The following is a 16958-nucleotide window of genomic DNA, read 5'->3' on the forward strand; positions in this document are numbered from 1 at the left end:
CTTCATCCTGTAGATTCCATAGATTAGCTTACTTTATTCCTGTACAATCAGACTGGATGAGATGCTAGAAAAATAGGGTCCCTAGCACAGGAGAGAAGGTACTTCCTTTGTGAATTAGATACATGTAGAGCAAAGGAATCGCTGGAGGCCAAGTCACCAGAATTTGCTGTAAGGCAGGGTTGGGTTGGGTTAGGTCTGTTGAGGGCAGTGGACATAGGTGGAGCCAAAATGGTGCAGGGCACCTCCTTTGCTATTGAACACTTCCTCCCTCTAGCTTTCCCCATTTCTTCTCCTTGTCACCCACATGAAATTACTGATTGCCCTCCGTCGGGTTGCATGGTGTAGACTGAACATTTGGGGAGGGGGAAATAACACTCCCCTCGTCATGGCTGGAAAGAATTACTTGCTTACTACTGTTCCTCTTGTGATCAGATCTTCTAGAGTATTAACAGTGACTCCCAAAATCCATTTGACTGCAACCTCTGCTTGCTGCAACATTTGTAAATGCCTTTCCAAAAGCAGTTCATTCTCTGCTTCCACTTGGGTCTGTGGCTTCTTCTAAAAGGTGGTGCATGTGGGAGAAGTGGAGCATTTCACCAGAGAGTGGGAGGAACACAGTGCTCAGGATGTATGTGGTGAAGAGGCTGTGTTTTCATTATGAGTGAAAGCTTAGCCACATTCTATAAACACATCTCGAAGGGAGCTGTGGGGGTATTCTAATTTAGCAAATTAAAGGCACTTTTAAGCAGAGACCACCAAAGGTAAAAGCATCTGATACCTAAGGAAACAGCAGCCTTCAGAGGACGACAAAAATGATAGTGGAGAAATTCAACTCCCATGCTGCTAATTTATGAATGTTCCTCCTTTTGCTCAGGGCCAGACTGCATGTTACAGGGGCCTTGGCATTTGCATCTCTATGGCAGGCACTGCTGTAAGCATTTTCCACATGTAATGATTTCTGTCATCACTTTTCTGCTAGCAGGCTAGAAATGCATCACATTATTACTTCAGTTCGTAAGGCAAGTGCTTCTTAGGCCAGGGGTGGGTGACCTTTTAGGCTCTGCTAGCCAGCACGCAGCAAGTGCCTCAACCCAGTGTGGGACCTTGTTAACTTCACAGGCTGGAGTTTCTCTTTGAAACTGGGATCGCCGGGCTTCAGTCCTGTTTGCTACAGCGGCTCTGCCGCTTCCAAGAATTTTCTTGCATCAAAGATATATGAAAATATATTATTATAGTATTGTACTTATTTTGATGATTCTGGAGTGCCACTTGTATGTACTACATGCCTTGTAATAGCGGGTACATTGTGACTAATACAATCCATTGTACTTTGCTTGCCATGCAGTCTCTTTGTATGCTGGCCTGGACCAGTTTTTTTCTATTTGTGTCTGTTGTTATACAGTGGGTTCCTTATTTTTGTGCTCAGTTGTCACCATGGCAACCTCAGATTAGAAGGCCCAATCTTTTTTCAGGCCTACTCTGAAGTAAGCCCCATGGGTTTTAAACCATTACTATTGAAGTACACAAATACTTTTTTTAGTACAACAAAGCAATGTAGCTTTTATTTTACTGAAAAGCAAGTATATTTACACATGCCCCACCAGTTTGTTCTGGGACTGTGGGAATGGGTTTTCTCATCTCCAAACCTAGGGAATAGGTTGCCCTATTCATATTGGGGCACTTACTGCTTGAAGTGGTGTCCATCCTGAAACTTCAGTCTGTTGGTTTAATGAATAGCTTGCCAGGGGGCAGGGGGAGGCAAAACGGGTGACTTAATGGAGGCTACAGAACTGTTTGTTGTTGTGTCAAAATGGGCACATAACTAGAACTAGTTAGCCGTCTTTATGACTTGAAGCTGCCAGATCACTTGTGCAAACAATAATAAAAGGAGAAAAGGGCTGCCAATTAATGAATTGGTAGCGTGCATGTCAGCCTCCATGCATAAGTGGGTGTTTGTTTCATAGAATGCAGGGAGGGAGCGGCTGCTGTTGCTCTTTGTGATGACAAGGTAGGGGCCAGCCAAGCTCAAGCTCTTTATCTAAATTCAGAGAAGGAAGCAGTTAACCTGTCCTATCAGCTAACAGGCATGTAAAATGAAAGTATGCATGTGCAACAAACAGCAGCAGCTGCTGCTCTTAAAGGGAAATCATCAGTTATTTGAAGTGACAGTGTTTGGTGTAGACGGCTCTGGAAGGCTCTTGCTGGCATTTGTCTGTCTCAAGAGACAATGGGGTGTGCCTCTGGGGGTGAAGTCAAAACTGCTGGAGAATCATAGCACCTGCTGTGACTGCAGAGACCAGTAATTGCATTAGCAGCAACAAAGTGATTTCTCTGGGGCTTCCCAGATAACAAGATACCCTCTCTCAGCCTCACTGATGTGGTCCAAAGGAAAGCAGAGCAATACATTTGGCACCAGCTTGGCTGTGGGAGTTGCTGGAAGGGGGCATACAAGACACCATCCAGCCGTCTTAGGGATTTGTGTAGGGTTTACTCCTTAGCCTTCTGAAGATGTCCCACAAGGCAGTGGGTATGGATTTCTACTCCGGGTTTACTCCTAGTCTCTCAAATGAGTATAGTCGTAAGGCAGTGGAAGTTTAGGATCAGTTTCCTTCTCCTCGATTGGCTACCTTCCCAGGTTGACAGGCTCCATCTGCCCCTCTCTTCCCTCTACAGTATATGCAGAAACTGCTTCCTGGCTATATAGAGTTACTAGTTCTTAGCCAGCTGCTTCATACAGCACTTGAGATTGACTGAGTTGCTTATACAACTTGAAAACCCACTGATCTAGACTGTCACCAGCATTGTCCAGAAGAGATGAGCATTTGGATCCTCTTTTTCTTTTGGACTTGTACATCAGCTGCTTTTATTGTTGGTAGAATGAACAGCCCAACCTGTGCCTCCTGTCTCATTGCAGCCTAGCTCCACATTTTAAATAGCTGTGGCCCAAGTAGCTACTTTCCTAAAGTCCATGAATAAACATTAAATCCGAGTTTCCTGTTTTGCCATCTCAGCCTAGTTTTGTAGATACATTTCTGTTTTGGGGACAGCATTTTAATCATCAGTTCAGTTTTGACAGCTTGGCAAATAGCACGAAATCCTACCACCTAGATTTGTGTCCCGGGCCCTCAAATCTCTTTGCTTATGGACCACAATCTTCTAAGGGACTGTCTTAGGTCCCACCTTCTCTCCCACTCATAACCACATATACCACCTTCCCTCTTATGTGTATAATGTTCCTCTGCCAACTATAGCAATTGCTTGCGTGTGGAAAAACCTTATTAGTAAAGGAATGCATTTTTCAATGTCTTCAGTGGAATTCCTAAGCTGGAAAGAAGGAAGTATGCCAGCTCTGTATTGCCAGCCTGCTCTTTTTAGACCACCAGCATGACTGCTGTCTCAAGTTCTCACTGGGACTAAATGATTTACATTGCTGTAGAAGTTAGTCTCAAAAACAAGCCTTGAGGAAGCACAGTATTAGCCTTGAAACTGTACTGTGTAATTTTGCTATGTTGGACTTCAGCAGCAGCAGCAGCAGCAGGAATTACCTACCTTTGCTGTTGATAGTGAGCACACATATATACATTTTTGAAAAATATGCCTGCAGACTGTCTTAGAAACTTCAGTTTTCTGTCAACAAAACATAGCTGGAATGCAACTTCGGTCTGTGGAAAAAGCTTTATCTGGTTTTCTAAACATTGCTCCATGCAGCTTTAAACTTTCAGCTTTTTTTTTACCAGCAGAATGAAAGATTTGGATGCCAAAACTATGATGTAATAGCTGCTTTGAAAAACCAATTAGGCATTCCCCAAATATTTAACTTTGGAAAGTAGCACCTACTGCTCACATAGAGCATGCTCTGTGTATATATTCATTCACACAACCATAATGGTTCTAACAGGTACAAGGAATGGTTGAAGTTGTCTATGGGAGTGCTAGCCACAACCTGCATCCCATCAAGTCCAGTTACTGCCTGTTTTAGAAAAGGTTATGCCTTTGTTACAGGTCAGTCTGTGGATTATCCAAAGCTTGTTCTAGTCTGGTTTCATGGATTTGTTTTGAGTTTCTTCAGCATGAGGCAATAGATAAGGTACTTGGCTAAGCGCAGCCTCCTGTCTGTATTGTGGCTCATAACATCAAGCAGGGAGGAATTGACCAGTTGAATCCAGGGTGTAGTTCTGCAGGTGTCATCAGTGTGGTGTCCTTCAGATATCCTCTACTTAACTCCCATCAACTGCAGCCAGCCTTGCCAGTGGTCAGGAGTGATGTGAAGACACCTCGGCCCTTCTCACCACCACCATCATCACCAGCTACAGCTGCTTCTTCTCTTCCACCTCACTGCCACCTGCTTGCTTGCCAAACAGGGAGCCAAAAAGGAAGCAGGCAGTGGCATTTGCTCCTCTGTTCTCTGGGCCAGAGCAAGAGGCAGGTGAACAGAAGGAGCAGGTCCACAGAGCTCTTGGCAGGGGGCTCCTTGCTAGACTATAGCCCTTTGGTAGATGCTAACCTGTGATGGTTCTGGAAATAATGAACTGGTGTCTGGCATTAGTAATGGACTGCAAGGGATAAAAACAAAACTCATTTCAGATCAGAGGGATATACTGTTGATCCCAGTGCTGATGGAACATTTGTCTGCCTGGGGAAATGATTTGAGCAGGCTGAGTTTGGGGATAAACTTGAGCGGCTTTGTCATACTAGTGGAGGCTGGTGTGCCAGCCGTGACTTGTCTCAGACAGACAGCTTGGCCATTGTTATCTATGCTCCAGTAACCTCCATTTTTGATGAATGCATTGTAAGTGGAGTTGCTTTCTAAGACTATGGAAACTTCTGTTAGTTCAAATTCAGCTGGTCTGTTGCTGACTGACAGCAGGCAATGGTAAGGTAATGCAAGTTCTTGAACAAGTGTACTGGCTCCCAGTGTATTTCTACCCACACCTTAGGAGGGCTGCTTCTTGCCCTCAGCGTCTCTGAGATCTTTCTTGGAGGCTTTCCTGAAGGAGTCTTGGCCATTGGAGATGAGGCAGTGGTGATTTGAGGGGCAAGGGGACTTCTCAGTGGAGGCACTGTGGTTGTGGAATTTTCTCTGGAGAGAGCATCAGCTTGTACCAATTCTACCACTTTGGCAGTAGACAAAGAACTTTTTTATTTTTCCAATCCTTTTAACTCCATTTCACCTGCTGGGGGTTTAGGCCATTCCTTTTATTCTGTATTTTACTTTGTATTTTTATTTGTAATCCACCTTGAACATTTTTATTGAAGGGAAAGTATACAAATTATTTAAATCTGAATTCATTTCCCATCTAGGCATTTGAATACCTGCCTGTGTTTAGCAAGGATCTCCCTACTCACAGCTACTATTGAAGTAATGAGTGGTTCCTTTAGTGCTATGCCTTACATGTTATGAAACATTGTGCAGCTTGAATCAAAAGGTGGATAATATGCAATACACAATATGATCCAATTTGCAAGCTCAATAGAAAGGGCATGTGTAAAATTAGGCCACAACTCAGCACAATGTTCATTATGGTACAAAAGTATTGCAGTTAACGTTGTCCCTAGCAAATCAACAGAATATCAAGTTAGAACTACTGTATTAAAAAAAGACCCATCCTATTTCTGCCCACCCTGTTAACTAGCTAGACTTCTGTACTTCTAAACTTTTGTCCCTTTGGTTTTAGCTTTATCTTCAGGCCAGAATGAAAGGCGATTGGGCAAGACTTGTGCGTCCTACGGCTCAGTTCGGTCTTATTGCAGCATCCATCTACGTGGGCCTCTCCCGTATTTCTGATTACAAACATCATTGGAGTGATGTGTTGACCGGACTTATCCAGGGAGCACTGGTAGCTATCCTTATTGTAAGTCCATGCAAAGTTACTCTACTATTTGATCAATATAGCTTTCTGTCAAAACTACTTTTGCTGACTTGATGATGAAACGGGGTGGAGGGAGGATGCCTGCACACTCCTGATGAGTTCAGTGCTGGCTTCCTGTAGTTTCCATGGGACAGTGATGAGATGGGGAAAAGATAGTATATTCACTACTCAACGTTTCTTTTTCCACTCCTCCTTTAGAAACCATGATGTACGGGTGGGTTAGGGTACACCTCTCTTCCCAAAACTACTTACAAAAGGAAAAGCTTTTCGAATTGGTACTAGCATGCATAGATTATTGGCACTTGCCCCACTTCCCTTTCTGACAACCAAGATGAAAGAAGCCTGAAGTGCTTTTAAACATGCTGCAGAAGTTAGGCATTAGGACTGGGCAATATGTGGTTTTCAACATCGTGATATATCAGCAGTTAAATACTGCAATATATTGTCAACATCATGATATATCAGCATATCTCAGCTGCTGCTTCCTCCCCCCTTAGGGGAGGAAGACTCAACCAAGATACATTGCCTAGAGTGCTGGGTGCCTCTGCGTGTATGGAGGCTTGATCAGCTGCGGGGTGGTATGTTACAATGTTGGAAAGGAGGCAGGGAGGAAAAAGGCAATTACCGGCCATGGAGACGATTATTGTCATGGTGTGCAGCTTCTGCCTCTTCCTGTCGGCATTGGATGGGAAAAACTTCTTTCTCCAACGCCTGGCGCCTGGAGAAAGGAGTCCTGGCTCCACCTGTGCAAAGGCGGCCCTGTGAACACTTGCCTTGGCAAGAGGTAGCCCACCCACACCCCTGTGCAAAGGCGGTTCAGATGCACAGCTTCTTTAAACTGCTCTGCTGAGGGAGCGCACAGCTGAGTCCCCACTCTGGCTTGTGGGGATGGTTTAAGGAAGCCTGCTTCTCAGCTGAATAAGCCATCCACCTCCAGCTCGTGGGAGTGTGGAGAAGTTTAAAAAAACTATCTGCTGTATGGTGGCAGAGGGACTCAGGAGCAGTGGCTGCTTCATACCACCAGGTGAAGCTACCATTGTGCTGTGGCCCTCAGCTCCCCAACCACCACAATGTATTGCCAGCTCAAAATGTCTGAAACTGGTATGGCAATCTGATTGCCATACCAGTTTCAGACAATTTATTGGTATACTGCCCAGACCTATTAAGCATATTTAAAGAATCATTTTGGTGTACTGTCTCTCTCTGACAGCTGTCTCACTGCCTAATGTGTTCAATTTGTTTATCCAGGTTGTGTATGTATCTGATTTCTTCAAAGACAGAGGTCGTACGTTTAAACAGAAGGAGGAAGAAGATTCACACACAACCTTACACGAAACACCTACCAGTGGAAATCACTATGGCAGTAATCACCAGCCATGATAAAGTCAACAGCTATTACCCTGTGGAATCTCCCTTTCTATAAAAAGAAAACGTCAAGCATTTCTGACCTATGTAAAGAAATAAATTAAATGCCTCTTGAAGGGACTGCTGCTGCTATACTTCTTGGATGCTCACTTTACATGTATATAGTAACACTTAGGTATCTAAACTTTAAATCTCTATTGGTTCAAGCTTTTGCTTTAAACACACAGTATTCTGGCTGTTTTTTTTAATTAAAAATAATGTGGTAACACTTATGTACAAACAGCAATGGTATGTAATATGCTTGCTAGCATGAGGCTTATGGTGAAATACATACAAGAATGTTAAGCATCTCTCCTGCTTGGGAAGGATTGGCAGATTCTGTCGCTAACTTTACACTTCTGCCTTTGAAGAATAGTGATGTTCAAACGCCGTGCCAGGACAATACTTATAGGTAAAGACTTGCAGCAAATACAATATCTCTCTTGATTTTGGTAATGCCTGTTAAGGGAAGAAAATAATATGATGTCATAAGAGTAGCTGTACCTATTGCTGATACTAGCAACAGGGGATACATTAACAATGCACCTGAGTTGAAGCTCAGTATCAATTTCAAATTGAGTATCATTTCCCCAGTTTCCATCTCAAATGTGTGTATAACTAGTTTGAGGGGGCTGTGGAGACATCAAGGGCTTTCCAGTTACCTGCACCATGAAAGAACTGGATCACAGCAGATAAAAGGATACATGGAACCTACCATTAATACATTAGGGACACTCTGACTTGTTTAAGAAATTTAAAATTGCCTGTGAAAAGACTCCACATTTCAAGATGCATGCAATTTATAAGAAGCTGAACATACAGACCTTCTGCAAATTTGTTTTCCAGTTCTGTGTTTCCAATGGCCTTTGCTGCTTGACACATCTGTCGAAGCAATTCTTCTAGCCGCCTCATACAGCGTATTATGCTCCCTGCATGGGGAAGAAAGGGCTTGCAGTAAAAGCAGACATTTTCTAATAAGGAATAGCAGATCCTTTTCTACCAGGTAGTTGTAAAGCTGTCTACTCAAGCAGGACTGAAACATCTCAGTCCTATAGTTTTCCCCAAACAGATAATCATAAGGTCATGAATATTAATTTTCCCAACTTGTGTTATCAGAAAGGATGGGTTCCAACTAACGTTATCACCTATACGTCAACCCAAGGCAATGGTTTTAACTTCTTCTTCTTGCACAGGCTTCTCATTGCAGCTCTCAGGCTACCCCATCATAAGAAGCAGGGTACCAAGCTTCCTTCTTCCTAACCTCCTGCATATTTTTGTAGTGTGTACATGAAGGAAATGAATGGCTTCATTTCAAAGATTATGGGATACATTTAGATACATGGTGGAGCAGGTATAAGGTGTGGAAATCTATAGGCTAGGAATGTGTGTTCTTCTCACTTTGTAAGTTAAAAAGAAATGAAATCGAAGTTTTATCAGCCAGTCTCAGCAAGAGATTAAATTTAATTATTTGATTCCGGATCCAGCAACTCTAGTAAAAAGCCACCTGGAGTCAATTACCAAAAAGACAGAAGTCTGAGCCAAAAGAAGCTGGGATATATCCTCCAAGGGTTTGCTGCATGCTGTATTCTGAGCAAACCATCACTTTGGTTGTATAGACTGACTTCTCTTACAGGGCTCATTATGAAAATGCAACCAAGAACACTTTTACATCCACAGAAGCATTCTTGTATGGTTAAAACAGAGGATGTGTGTATGGAGTAAAGGACATTTAAATATACTCCATCTGCCTTTCTGCTAGACATACTGAACTATATGAACTTTCTACTTTCCAGTTTCTCAACCACAACATGATGTACATGGCCACTGAAATTTCACTTAAGATGGACTTTGTCATGACAAAGAGAAAAAGTGCCTTTCTCTCAGTATTTACTCCTTCTTCTGTTAAAGGGATTGCTTATCTGCCATATGGAAACAAGAATGTGCCATTTACTCTGCGTTTGCAAAAATGGGTGTGATGGTGGTTTGGGGTTATGCTACTATGGTCAGTGCCTTGTCTGTGTTTTATATAATTTCTACCCTACCAATGAAAATTGCTACTGTGGGCAGCTTACAAAGCTTAATTATCCCACCCTGCCTGATGCTGCATGTCAGACTTGGCTCATCAAGCAAGTCTCCATCTCCAGCTAGCAGCAAAAAGTTCACTTATTGGGCAAGACTTACTGCTACTACCTATCTGCATGGGAAAGAAGGGTGGGGGACATTTTTATATGGCATTTGCAAATGCAACCATCCACAGAATTGATTGCCTGCTTCACTGCAACCAAATAAATTGTGTATATGACACAAGTGACTTCAAGCCTCTCTTATTCTTTACCCCCAATAACATTTCTGCTGCGTCCAAAGTGATGATTGCTACAGCACACAATCCATGCCATCATTGCAGAGATAGCAGAAATGGCTAGTGGCTGGGAAGCAATCAAAGCACCTGGGATAAGGTGCAACAACCTCTCATCCTCCCTCTTGTACCAACCACACAAGGTTAAAAGACAGCCTCAATCTTATGCATAGTTAACATTTGAGCAGACTTCACTGAATTCAGTGGAACCAAGGATCAGGCTGTCTACATTTGTGCACACTGAGAGATACAAAATACAAGGGTCACACTGGGGAGAAAGAATAGGAGCAGAAAGCATGCCATGGGGAGGAGAGACAAGAGAGAAAGATTCTCTCATAGGCTGCTGATTAGGAGGCCTCAGTGGAGGGGACTGTTGTCATGCAAACAACTGTACTATCCTAACATCCCACACCTCAGATGCATTAGTAGTAATACAAGTGCACGTACCTTCAAAGACATCTGTCATTTTGCATATGTGAGCAAACGTTGCTCCATTGGCCCATGTGTGCACGACATCCATCAAGTTCGGCCTAAACGAATTCAGGTAGTTTTCCTCGTCAATTTCCAATTTAGCTTCTGCCGACACTTTAGCAATTCTTTTTGCACATTCCTTTAAAGAGGATTTTGAAAATTCGAGACAAACCAAATGAAAGTTATCTTCCTGAAATATGCACGCCAGACAATTGACTGTTAACAAGCAGAGATTATTATTTTCAGTGGTGGCAGCAGCGCTAGATTTATATGGCCCGCTTGTTCCGTAGGTAGCTTACAAAAGAACAAGAAAATGCAATGTTCAAAAACAAGATTTAAAACATTTCTGATAAGGGAAAATACAACTGACAAGAAGCTCAATTTGAAAAATAAAACAACTTGCACAGAAAGCTAAGACTCTGTTGACACGTTAGTTGTATAAAAAGCCTGGAGAAATAACAAAGGTCTGGCGCTAAAAAGACCATAGAGCCAGGAGAGCTGCTCCATGAACTTCCCAGTCAGGGTGCCATGGGCAAGAAGTTGCACTTCCTAGCAGCCACCCACTTCACCTCATTTCCCAGGGCCACCTAGACCAAGGTCTCTGTCGAGTAACTTAAGGCCCATGCAGGTACATGAAGGGAAATAAGAAGAAGAAGAAGAGTTTGGATTTGATATCCTGCCTTTCACTCCCTTTAAGGAGTCTCAAAGCGGCCAACGTTCTCCTTTCCCTTCCTCCCCCACAACAAACACTCTGTGAGGTGAGTGGGGCTGAGAGACTTCAGAGAAGTGTGACTGGCCCAAGGTCACCCAGCAGCTGCATGTGGAGGAGCAGAGACGCGAACCCGGTTCCCCAGATTACGAGTCCACCGCTCTTAACCACTACACCACACTGGCACACTGATTGTGTTGCCTCATACATCCCTGCTTCACTCCTCCCTTCAAACAAGTAAGCAAGCCAGGAACACATCAGATAGTGATCATTTTCCTTTACATCTAAACCAGGAAGCTATGACTAACGGCATCCAAACAAGTCAGGACATTAAGACAAACTTAAACCACCTTGGTTTGTTCATTTATCATACCTTCCAGTTTGGATGTAATAGGAAACTAGTTAACTGGAGATTTCCTGGCTCCTGATGAGAGGAGCAGAGCAGCTGTGTGTGATATGTATGAGGGATAATTGTTTTGCAACATTTATAGACTGATTTCTGATTAAAAATGTCCAGGCAGTTTACAAAGCAGTATCTTGGTTTGTTAATCTAAATGCAGCCACTGAGGAAGTGGAGACTGCCAGGCAGATGTCTTCATGGGCCTTCATAAGTAAACACAGAAGAAAATGCTAGTTTAACAGGCTCATGTAGCTCACTGGTATGCAAAAACCATATTGGATAAGTCACTAGTATGCAAAAACCCTCATTGGATAAAATATTCCAAAAGCCCTCCTCTCACCCTCAAGCTATCTTAATAGTGTTAAAATTTAAAGACAAACTTTAAAAGATATCAAGAAAGATTTTGGATTATATCATCCCAAACACCCCATAAAATTTAATTTTTAAATGTACCAAGCTAGCACAATGTGTAGGCATGTCAAGAGCTGTGCTGGTGCAATATCTCAAATATATACTATGGTGTACGTTTAGGTTGCAGAGCAGGAAAGGGAAGGTAATTGACTTTTAATGGCTTGTAAAACCGTTTAGTAATGAATGCGGCATTTCCTATGCCAGAAAAATCTGCTGAAGTTTACCTGCATTTGGCGAAGGGGGCCTGCCAACTGTTCTGTTAGTTTGGGCATTTCACTAGACTGAAAAAAAGATGAAGAAAGCATCAATATCCATTCATTTGGCATTATTTAAATTAATTTATAATTTTTTCTCTAAAGACCACAAGTTATGTAGCTGGTGCACAAAGTCTGAAACAAGCAGAGAACATGTGGGATCAAATGTGTGGTGGATTGTGCTCATCAATCCTTTAACACTCCTAAGAAAGCTTCTTTTACAGAAAATAGACCAATAATAAGAGTAGTGCCAAACTTCAATCCAGAATATGGGCCTCTGGACTTCTTTTCAGTGAAACATTATCCCAATGCCAATATATTACAACACATCAACTTGGAACAAAAATAAACTTTGAGATTACCACTGAACCACAGAATTTCAAAAATGCTCTTTAGATATTTGACATAGGAGCCAGTGATTACAAATAATTTATCACTGAAAAATGCAACTGAATGACGAGGGGAAAGAAATACTGAACACTGGCCATGCAAAATTAGAACAGCCTTCACCTTCCTCTTCTATGCAGCCTGCCACATACCCTCAGTACCTGCTCCAGATGATTAGGGGACCCCTCAAGAGCAGATTCTGGGGGGTGCGTAGGGGGCTGGAGTGGGAGGAGAGGAAAGCGAAGTCACACACTGAGAGGAAGTCCACCTGCACAACAGCGGATTCCACCTAAGTTTCTGATACTTATTTATTTTCTGATAAATTTCTGAGTTTCTAAGTTTCTGATACTTATTTTTCATTTCCGTCTGTCAGAGAAATGTCTTTTTCCTCTTTACTGAATATATGCAATAAACTTTGGGTGTTTCATGTGCACACCCACTTCCGCTTATGCTCTTCAGAGGGGCAGGGTCTCCTTTGGCAGCAATATGGGATGCAATGCAGGACAACACAGTTTTAGGGTGTGGGGGAGAACAGAAACCAGAAACTTCTTTGTGAATGTACAGAACTGCTTTCTTCTCATCCGTAAAACTTTCTGGATCCTGACCAATGACACTTTTGGAATGCACTTTATAATATAGGAAAATTAAAATAAAAACAGCTAGGAAAATTAAAATAAAAACAACCGAGTTTTTAAAAATTCATTTTGAGACAAGGAACTCAGTAGAAGGAGATGCCTTGATTGTTGTGGGTGCCATTTAAACTCCTTTTTTCTCTGCTCTGGTTCTGTCTGCTTGACTGTCTGTTCCCAGCTTCCTCTGGTGTTACTTATCAGGAGTAAATCTCAAATCAGTGGAAGTCCAGGACTCTCTTGCCCCCCTGCACAGTAGTGTCTGATCCTGCATGTACCTGCCCATTTTTTTAACTTGAATCTAGGATTGTATATTAGTTTTTACAAATGATTTTTAGCCCTCTTTTCTGACTAGAAAGCAAGGTAGAACAAAACATTCATTTAGATATAAATTACGGCTGATCAAATTTAGGTTTTTCTGGTTATGCAAACTTAACTTACATTTTCTTGAAATACAAAGCAGCTTAGTAAAGCAGTTGCTTGTTCTGCAGATAAGTCATTGAAAAGTCCATTGAACATCATTTCCGTCAGCAACAGCTCATCAGCACTGGAAGAGGAAATGCAATCGACAGGGTTAGATATTTCTTCGTCCTTTTATACATTTGAAAGCAATTTTCTGGAAAACTGATCAGTAGCTTCTGTTCAAAAGGCAGAAGAATTAATAATAATAAAGACATTTAAGCCAGAAAGTGCCCTTCCACTCCCAATGAGAAAAAGAGAGGGAGCAAGCAAGCAAGTGAAGTATCTGGATGTCGCCATGACTTTTACAGGTGGCATACCAGAAAACTACAGGGGTCCTGAGAAACAAAATTTGGAAACAAAGGTCAAGATGGATTAGCATGTCATGTAGTGTTCAGAAGCTGAAAGTGGACTTGCTGGAGGAGATTAAGCAAGAAGAACAGAACCCACACTGCACTTTGGTGCCAGAACTATGGGGGTAAGGGTTTTGGCTTGCCAGATGGATTGATCCCCGCTTGCCTCCTCCCATGTGCTCTTCTGGAGATCTACCCAGCCACCCAGTCAACGTCTGGGGGGTGTTTGGGGGAAGAGGAGGGGGCCAGTGCATGAGCAGAAGCCCTGGTGCAGGGCCTCCACTAACAACTCACCAGCTGAATCCTGCCCAGCGTATTTTATGAGACTGAAGGGAATAAACAAACTTGGCTAAGCATGTTTATTTGGAGAGAAAGAAGAAAATTTAAAAAGGACCATATACCAAGGGTCCAAATAATTTTCTATGCTCTAATGGTTATTATTACAAATTCACAACATATACTGGGTTAATTCTGCCAAGCTAAACCAAGACACCTCTGATTTTCAGATGTAACATTAGCAAGTTAATATACAATCATAGAATGATAGAGTTGGAGGGGACCCAGAGGGTCATCTAGTCCCACCCCCTGCAATGTAGGAATCTCAGTGAAAGCATCCATGACAGACAGACACCCAAGCTCATCTTAAGAAGAGTCCACCTCCTGTAATGGAACACTCTGCAGAATGTAAACAATGAACACAAAGAAGTCGCATAAAGTTCCAGATTTCACATTCTTGTTCTGGGTTTGCAGCTTTTTTGTTACCAATTAATAGTGTTGAATATTCAAAATATGTTAAGGTGTTGCTATCAGAGAGTGAGTGCCACTCCTAGATGATTTACACAAACACCATAATATTTGTTTTATAAACTAATATAGGGATCTGAAGAGTAGATACCATGTATCTTTGACATCATATTTCAAAGTGGGATCCAGACAGTGGTTTGAGGTATGCTCACAAACTGGGCCCACCCAGTACAATTTTTGACTTTACTTCCTCTGAGCAGGAGATACCCAGTGCCACCCTGATAAATGGTGGGGTAAAAGTATTTCAAATAAACTGCTTCTGAAAGGACCTGCAATTTCCAAAGTAGTTTGCTTAAGTGGCTATGTGGGGGCTGCTGTTTAGAAGAACACAAACCAAAGCCCTGCTGGGTTCATGGTATTCTCCGGATCCCAGCCTCACTGTGCTTTTCTGTCCTTTAAATTTACTGTGTGTTTCACTTTCAATAACCTAGGATCACTTCAATACTGCCCCCCCCCTATATGTTTTAACATGAGATTTCTCCTTAGTGTCAGAATGTCCCACTGTATTACACAGAGGGAAATTGCATACAAACATCTGTTCGCCTGTCTTTTCTACAACAGTAACATATGTTACCTGCTGATTTCACAAGCGACTCGGCCTTTCATCTCTATGACATCTGAGGAGGTTGCAAAACCCAACCTTCTCAAAACACGTTTACGACACTTGAGCTCATCCATTTGTAAAACAGTCCTGGCTTTCTTCAGTTCTCGTTTTGCTGCTTTAATGTCTACAGCGATCTGAAGTTAAACACAAGCAAAGAGGTGTTACGAGAAATCAGGCATTAAGAGACTTTTGACCCTGCCTCCTGGAAAAAACCCCAAAGTTTTATTGTAGAACTTCAATCTCCATAGGCCACATATCCACCCATACATCTGCGAAGCAAAGGGAGAAACAGATTTGTGAGCAAGAAAACTTCAATGGGTGGCAAAATTACCTAAAGGGCCCCATGTGCCAATCTCAATCCCTGACAGAGTATGTAAAAAAGTCATAGAATCATAGAGTTGGAAGAGACCACAAGGGCCATCGAGTCCAACCCCCTGCGAAGCAGGAAACACCATCAGAGCACTCCTGACATATGGTTGTCAAGCCTCTGCTTAAAGACCTCCAAAGAAAAGTCGGTGGTCTTTCAGATATTTGGACCTAAGTTATTTAGGGCTTTGAACGCTGAAGTGAGCACTCTGAACTGGTCCCTGAAATAAACTGGTAACAAGCACAGCTGTTTTAAAGCAGGGGTTATATGAGCTCTAAATGATTATTTTGGACCAGTTAAAAGTTTCCAAGGGGAACCCTGTGTGGAATGTGTTGCAATAATCCAACCTGGAAGTTACCAGAGCATGGAGCAGAGTGACCAAGTCATTTCTGTTGAAAAGGGGGCATATAGCTGCTTGAGCCTCCAGTGATAATGCTGGATCCAGTAGTACCCCCAAGAGGTCCCTTTTAACACTGTCCAGAACAAGCCATCTCCCCACCTACCAGGGAACTCAGGACACATAACACCCATGTTGTATCAGGATTCAGCTTCTACTTATTGGCTCACAACCAGCACATCACTGCTTCTAAGCACTAGTCCACCCGACCCCCTCTCTCAATTCTGATGGGATGGAGCAAGAGATGTATGCTCAAGTATAAGACTATGATTTGAGAAAAAACAAAACAAACCCAGCGGGAATTCTTAGCCCTGTAAAGACTAAGTGACACTATCCAGACCACATGAGGCACTACACCAAGATGCCTGCAGACACACTTCCATCAAGGACAAGAGCCAAGTCGTGGGCCTTGTGGGAAAGTGAAAAAACAGTCACCACCAGCCCAAAAACCCTAAGCCTACCCAATTCTTTATGCCAATCTGATCTGGAAGAATATCAAATACAGCAATTTCTCAGAGCAGCTTTTATGATAATGTTTATACAACTGGTTCTTGTACTCAAATGCAATATTCACATACATGCTTGTAATTACCAAACATACACACAGACATAAATTGTGTCTTTTGCTTTTAATGTTACTCAGAGGTGGCATCGCCCTGCCTGCAAGCATTCTGAAGGAAAAAGTCATGGTGTAGACATGTGAGCACCCTTCATATTAGATGAGATGCATATGTTTTGCTCTCGTTTTAGAGTAAGACTACACAGTGAATCTGCCTTGAGCTTCTGGGTATGAAAGGAAAATCTACCATTTCCAAAAGTGCTTCAGCAATGTGTTTCTGAGAGATATTCCTTCCTCAAATTATCTGGAACTACCACCAATTTACCTGTGTACTTATGTGGCCCATTGCTTTAAGGCTAATGGAATGATTGACAGGACCGATAACCAGGACAGATTCTTTGACCACCTAGTGCAATATTATCTACTACCTGTCAGCAGATTGGCCAGATGTCTCTCTCTTCACCCACTACCTTTTTTAAACTGGAGATGCTGGGGATTGAATCTGTATGCAAAATGGGTACTCT

General features: G+C 42.5%; 2 protein-coding genes across 4 annotated transcripts in view; one reads left to right on the forward strand and one right to left on the reverse strand.

The window, feature by feature from the left end:
* PLPP1 (phospholipid phosphatase 1) overlaps positions 1-9585 on the forward strand; it is an 89990-nt gene extending 80405 nt beyond the window's left edge. For both annotated transcript variants that reach the window (XM_083703679.1, XM_083703680.1), the window contains exons 5-6: positions 5676-5852; positions 7119-9585. In XM_083703679.1, coding sequence (XP_083559805.1) covers positions 5676-5852; positions 7119-7250 — 309 coding nt within the window. In that variant the 3' untranslated portion in view covers positions 7251-9585. The remainder of the gene's footprint in view (positions 1-5675; positions 5853-7118) is intronic.
* The window catches only part of MTREX (Mtr4 exosome RNA helicase), a 41781-nt gene continuing 32287 nt past the window's right edge, over positions 7465-16958 (reverse strand). The window contains exons 22-27 of one of the 2 annotated variants that reach the window (XM_083703437.1): positions 15082-15245; positions 13333-13438; positions 11846-11902; positions 10078-10240; positions 8099-8203; positions 7465-7733 (exon numbers count right to left, since the gene is read on the reverse strand). In XM_083703437.1, coding sequence (XP_083559563.1) covers positions 7681-7733; positions 8099-8203; positions 10078-10240; positions 11846-11902; positions 13333-13438; positions 15082-15245 — 648 coding nt within the window. In that variant the 3' untranslated portion in view covers positions 7465-7680. Of the gene's footprint in view, positions 8204-10077; positions 10241-11845; positions 11903-13332; positions 13439-15081; positions 15246-16958 lie in introns of both variants that reach the window. The other variant, XM_083703436.1, reaches the window with a different exon arrangement.

Source organism: Podarcis gaigeae (assembly GCF_964106915.1).
Source record: "Podarcis gaigeae genome assembly, chromosome: 11".
Classification (NCBI taxonomy): domain Eukaryota; kingdom Metazoa; phylum Chordata; class Lepidosauria; order Squamata; family Lacertidae; genus Podarcis; species Podarcis gaigeae.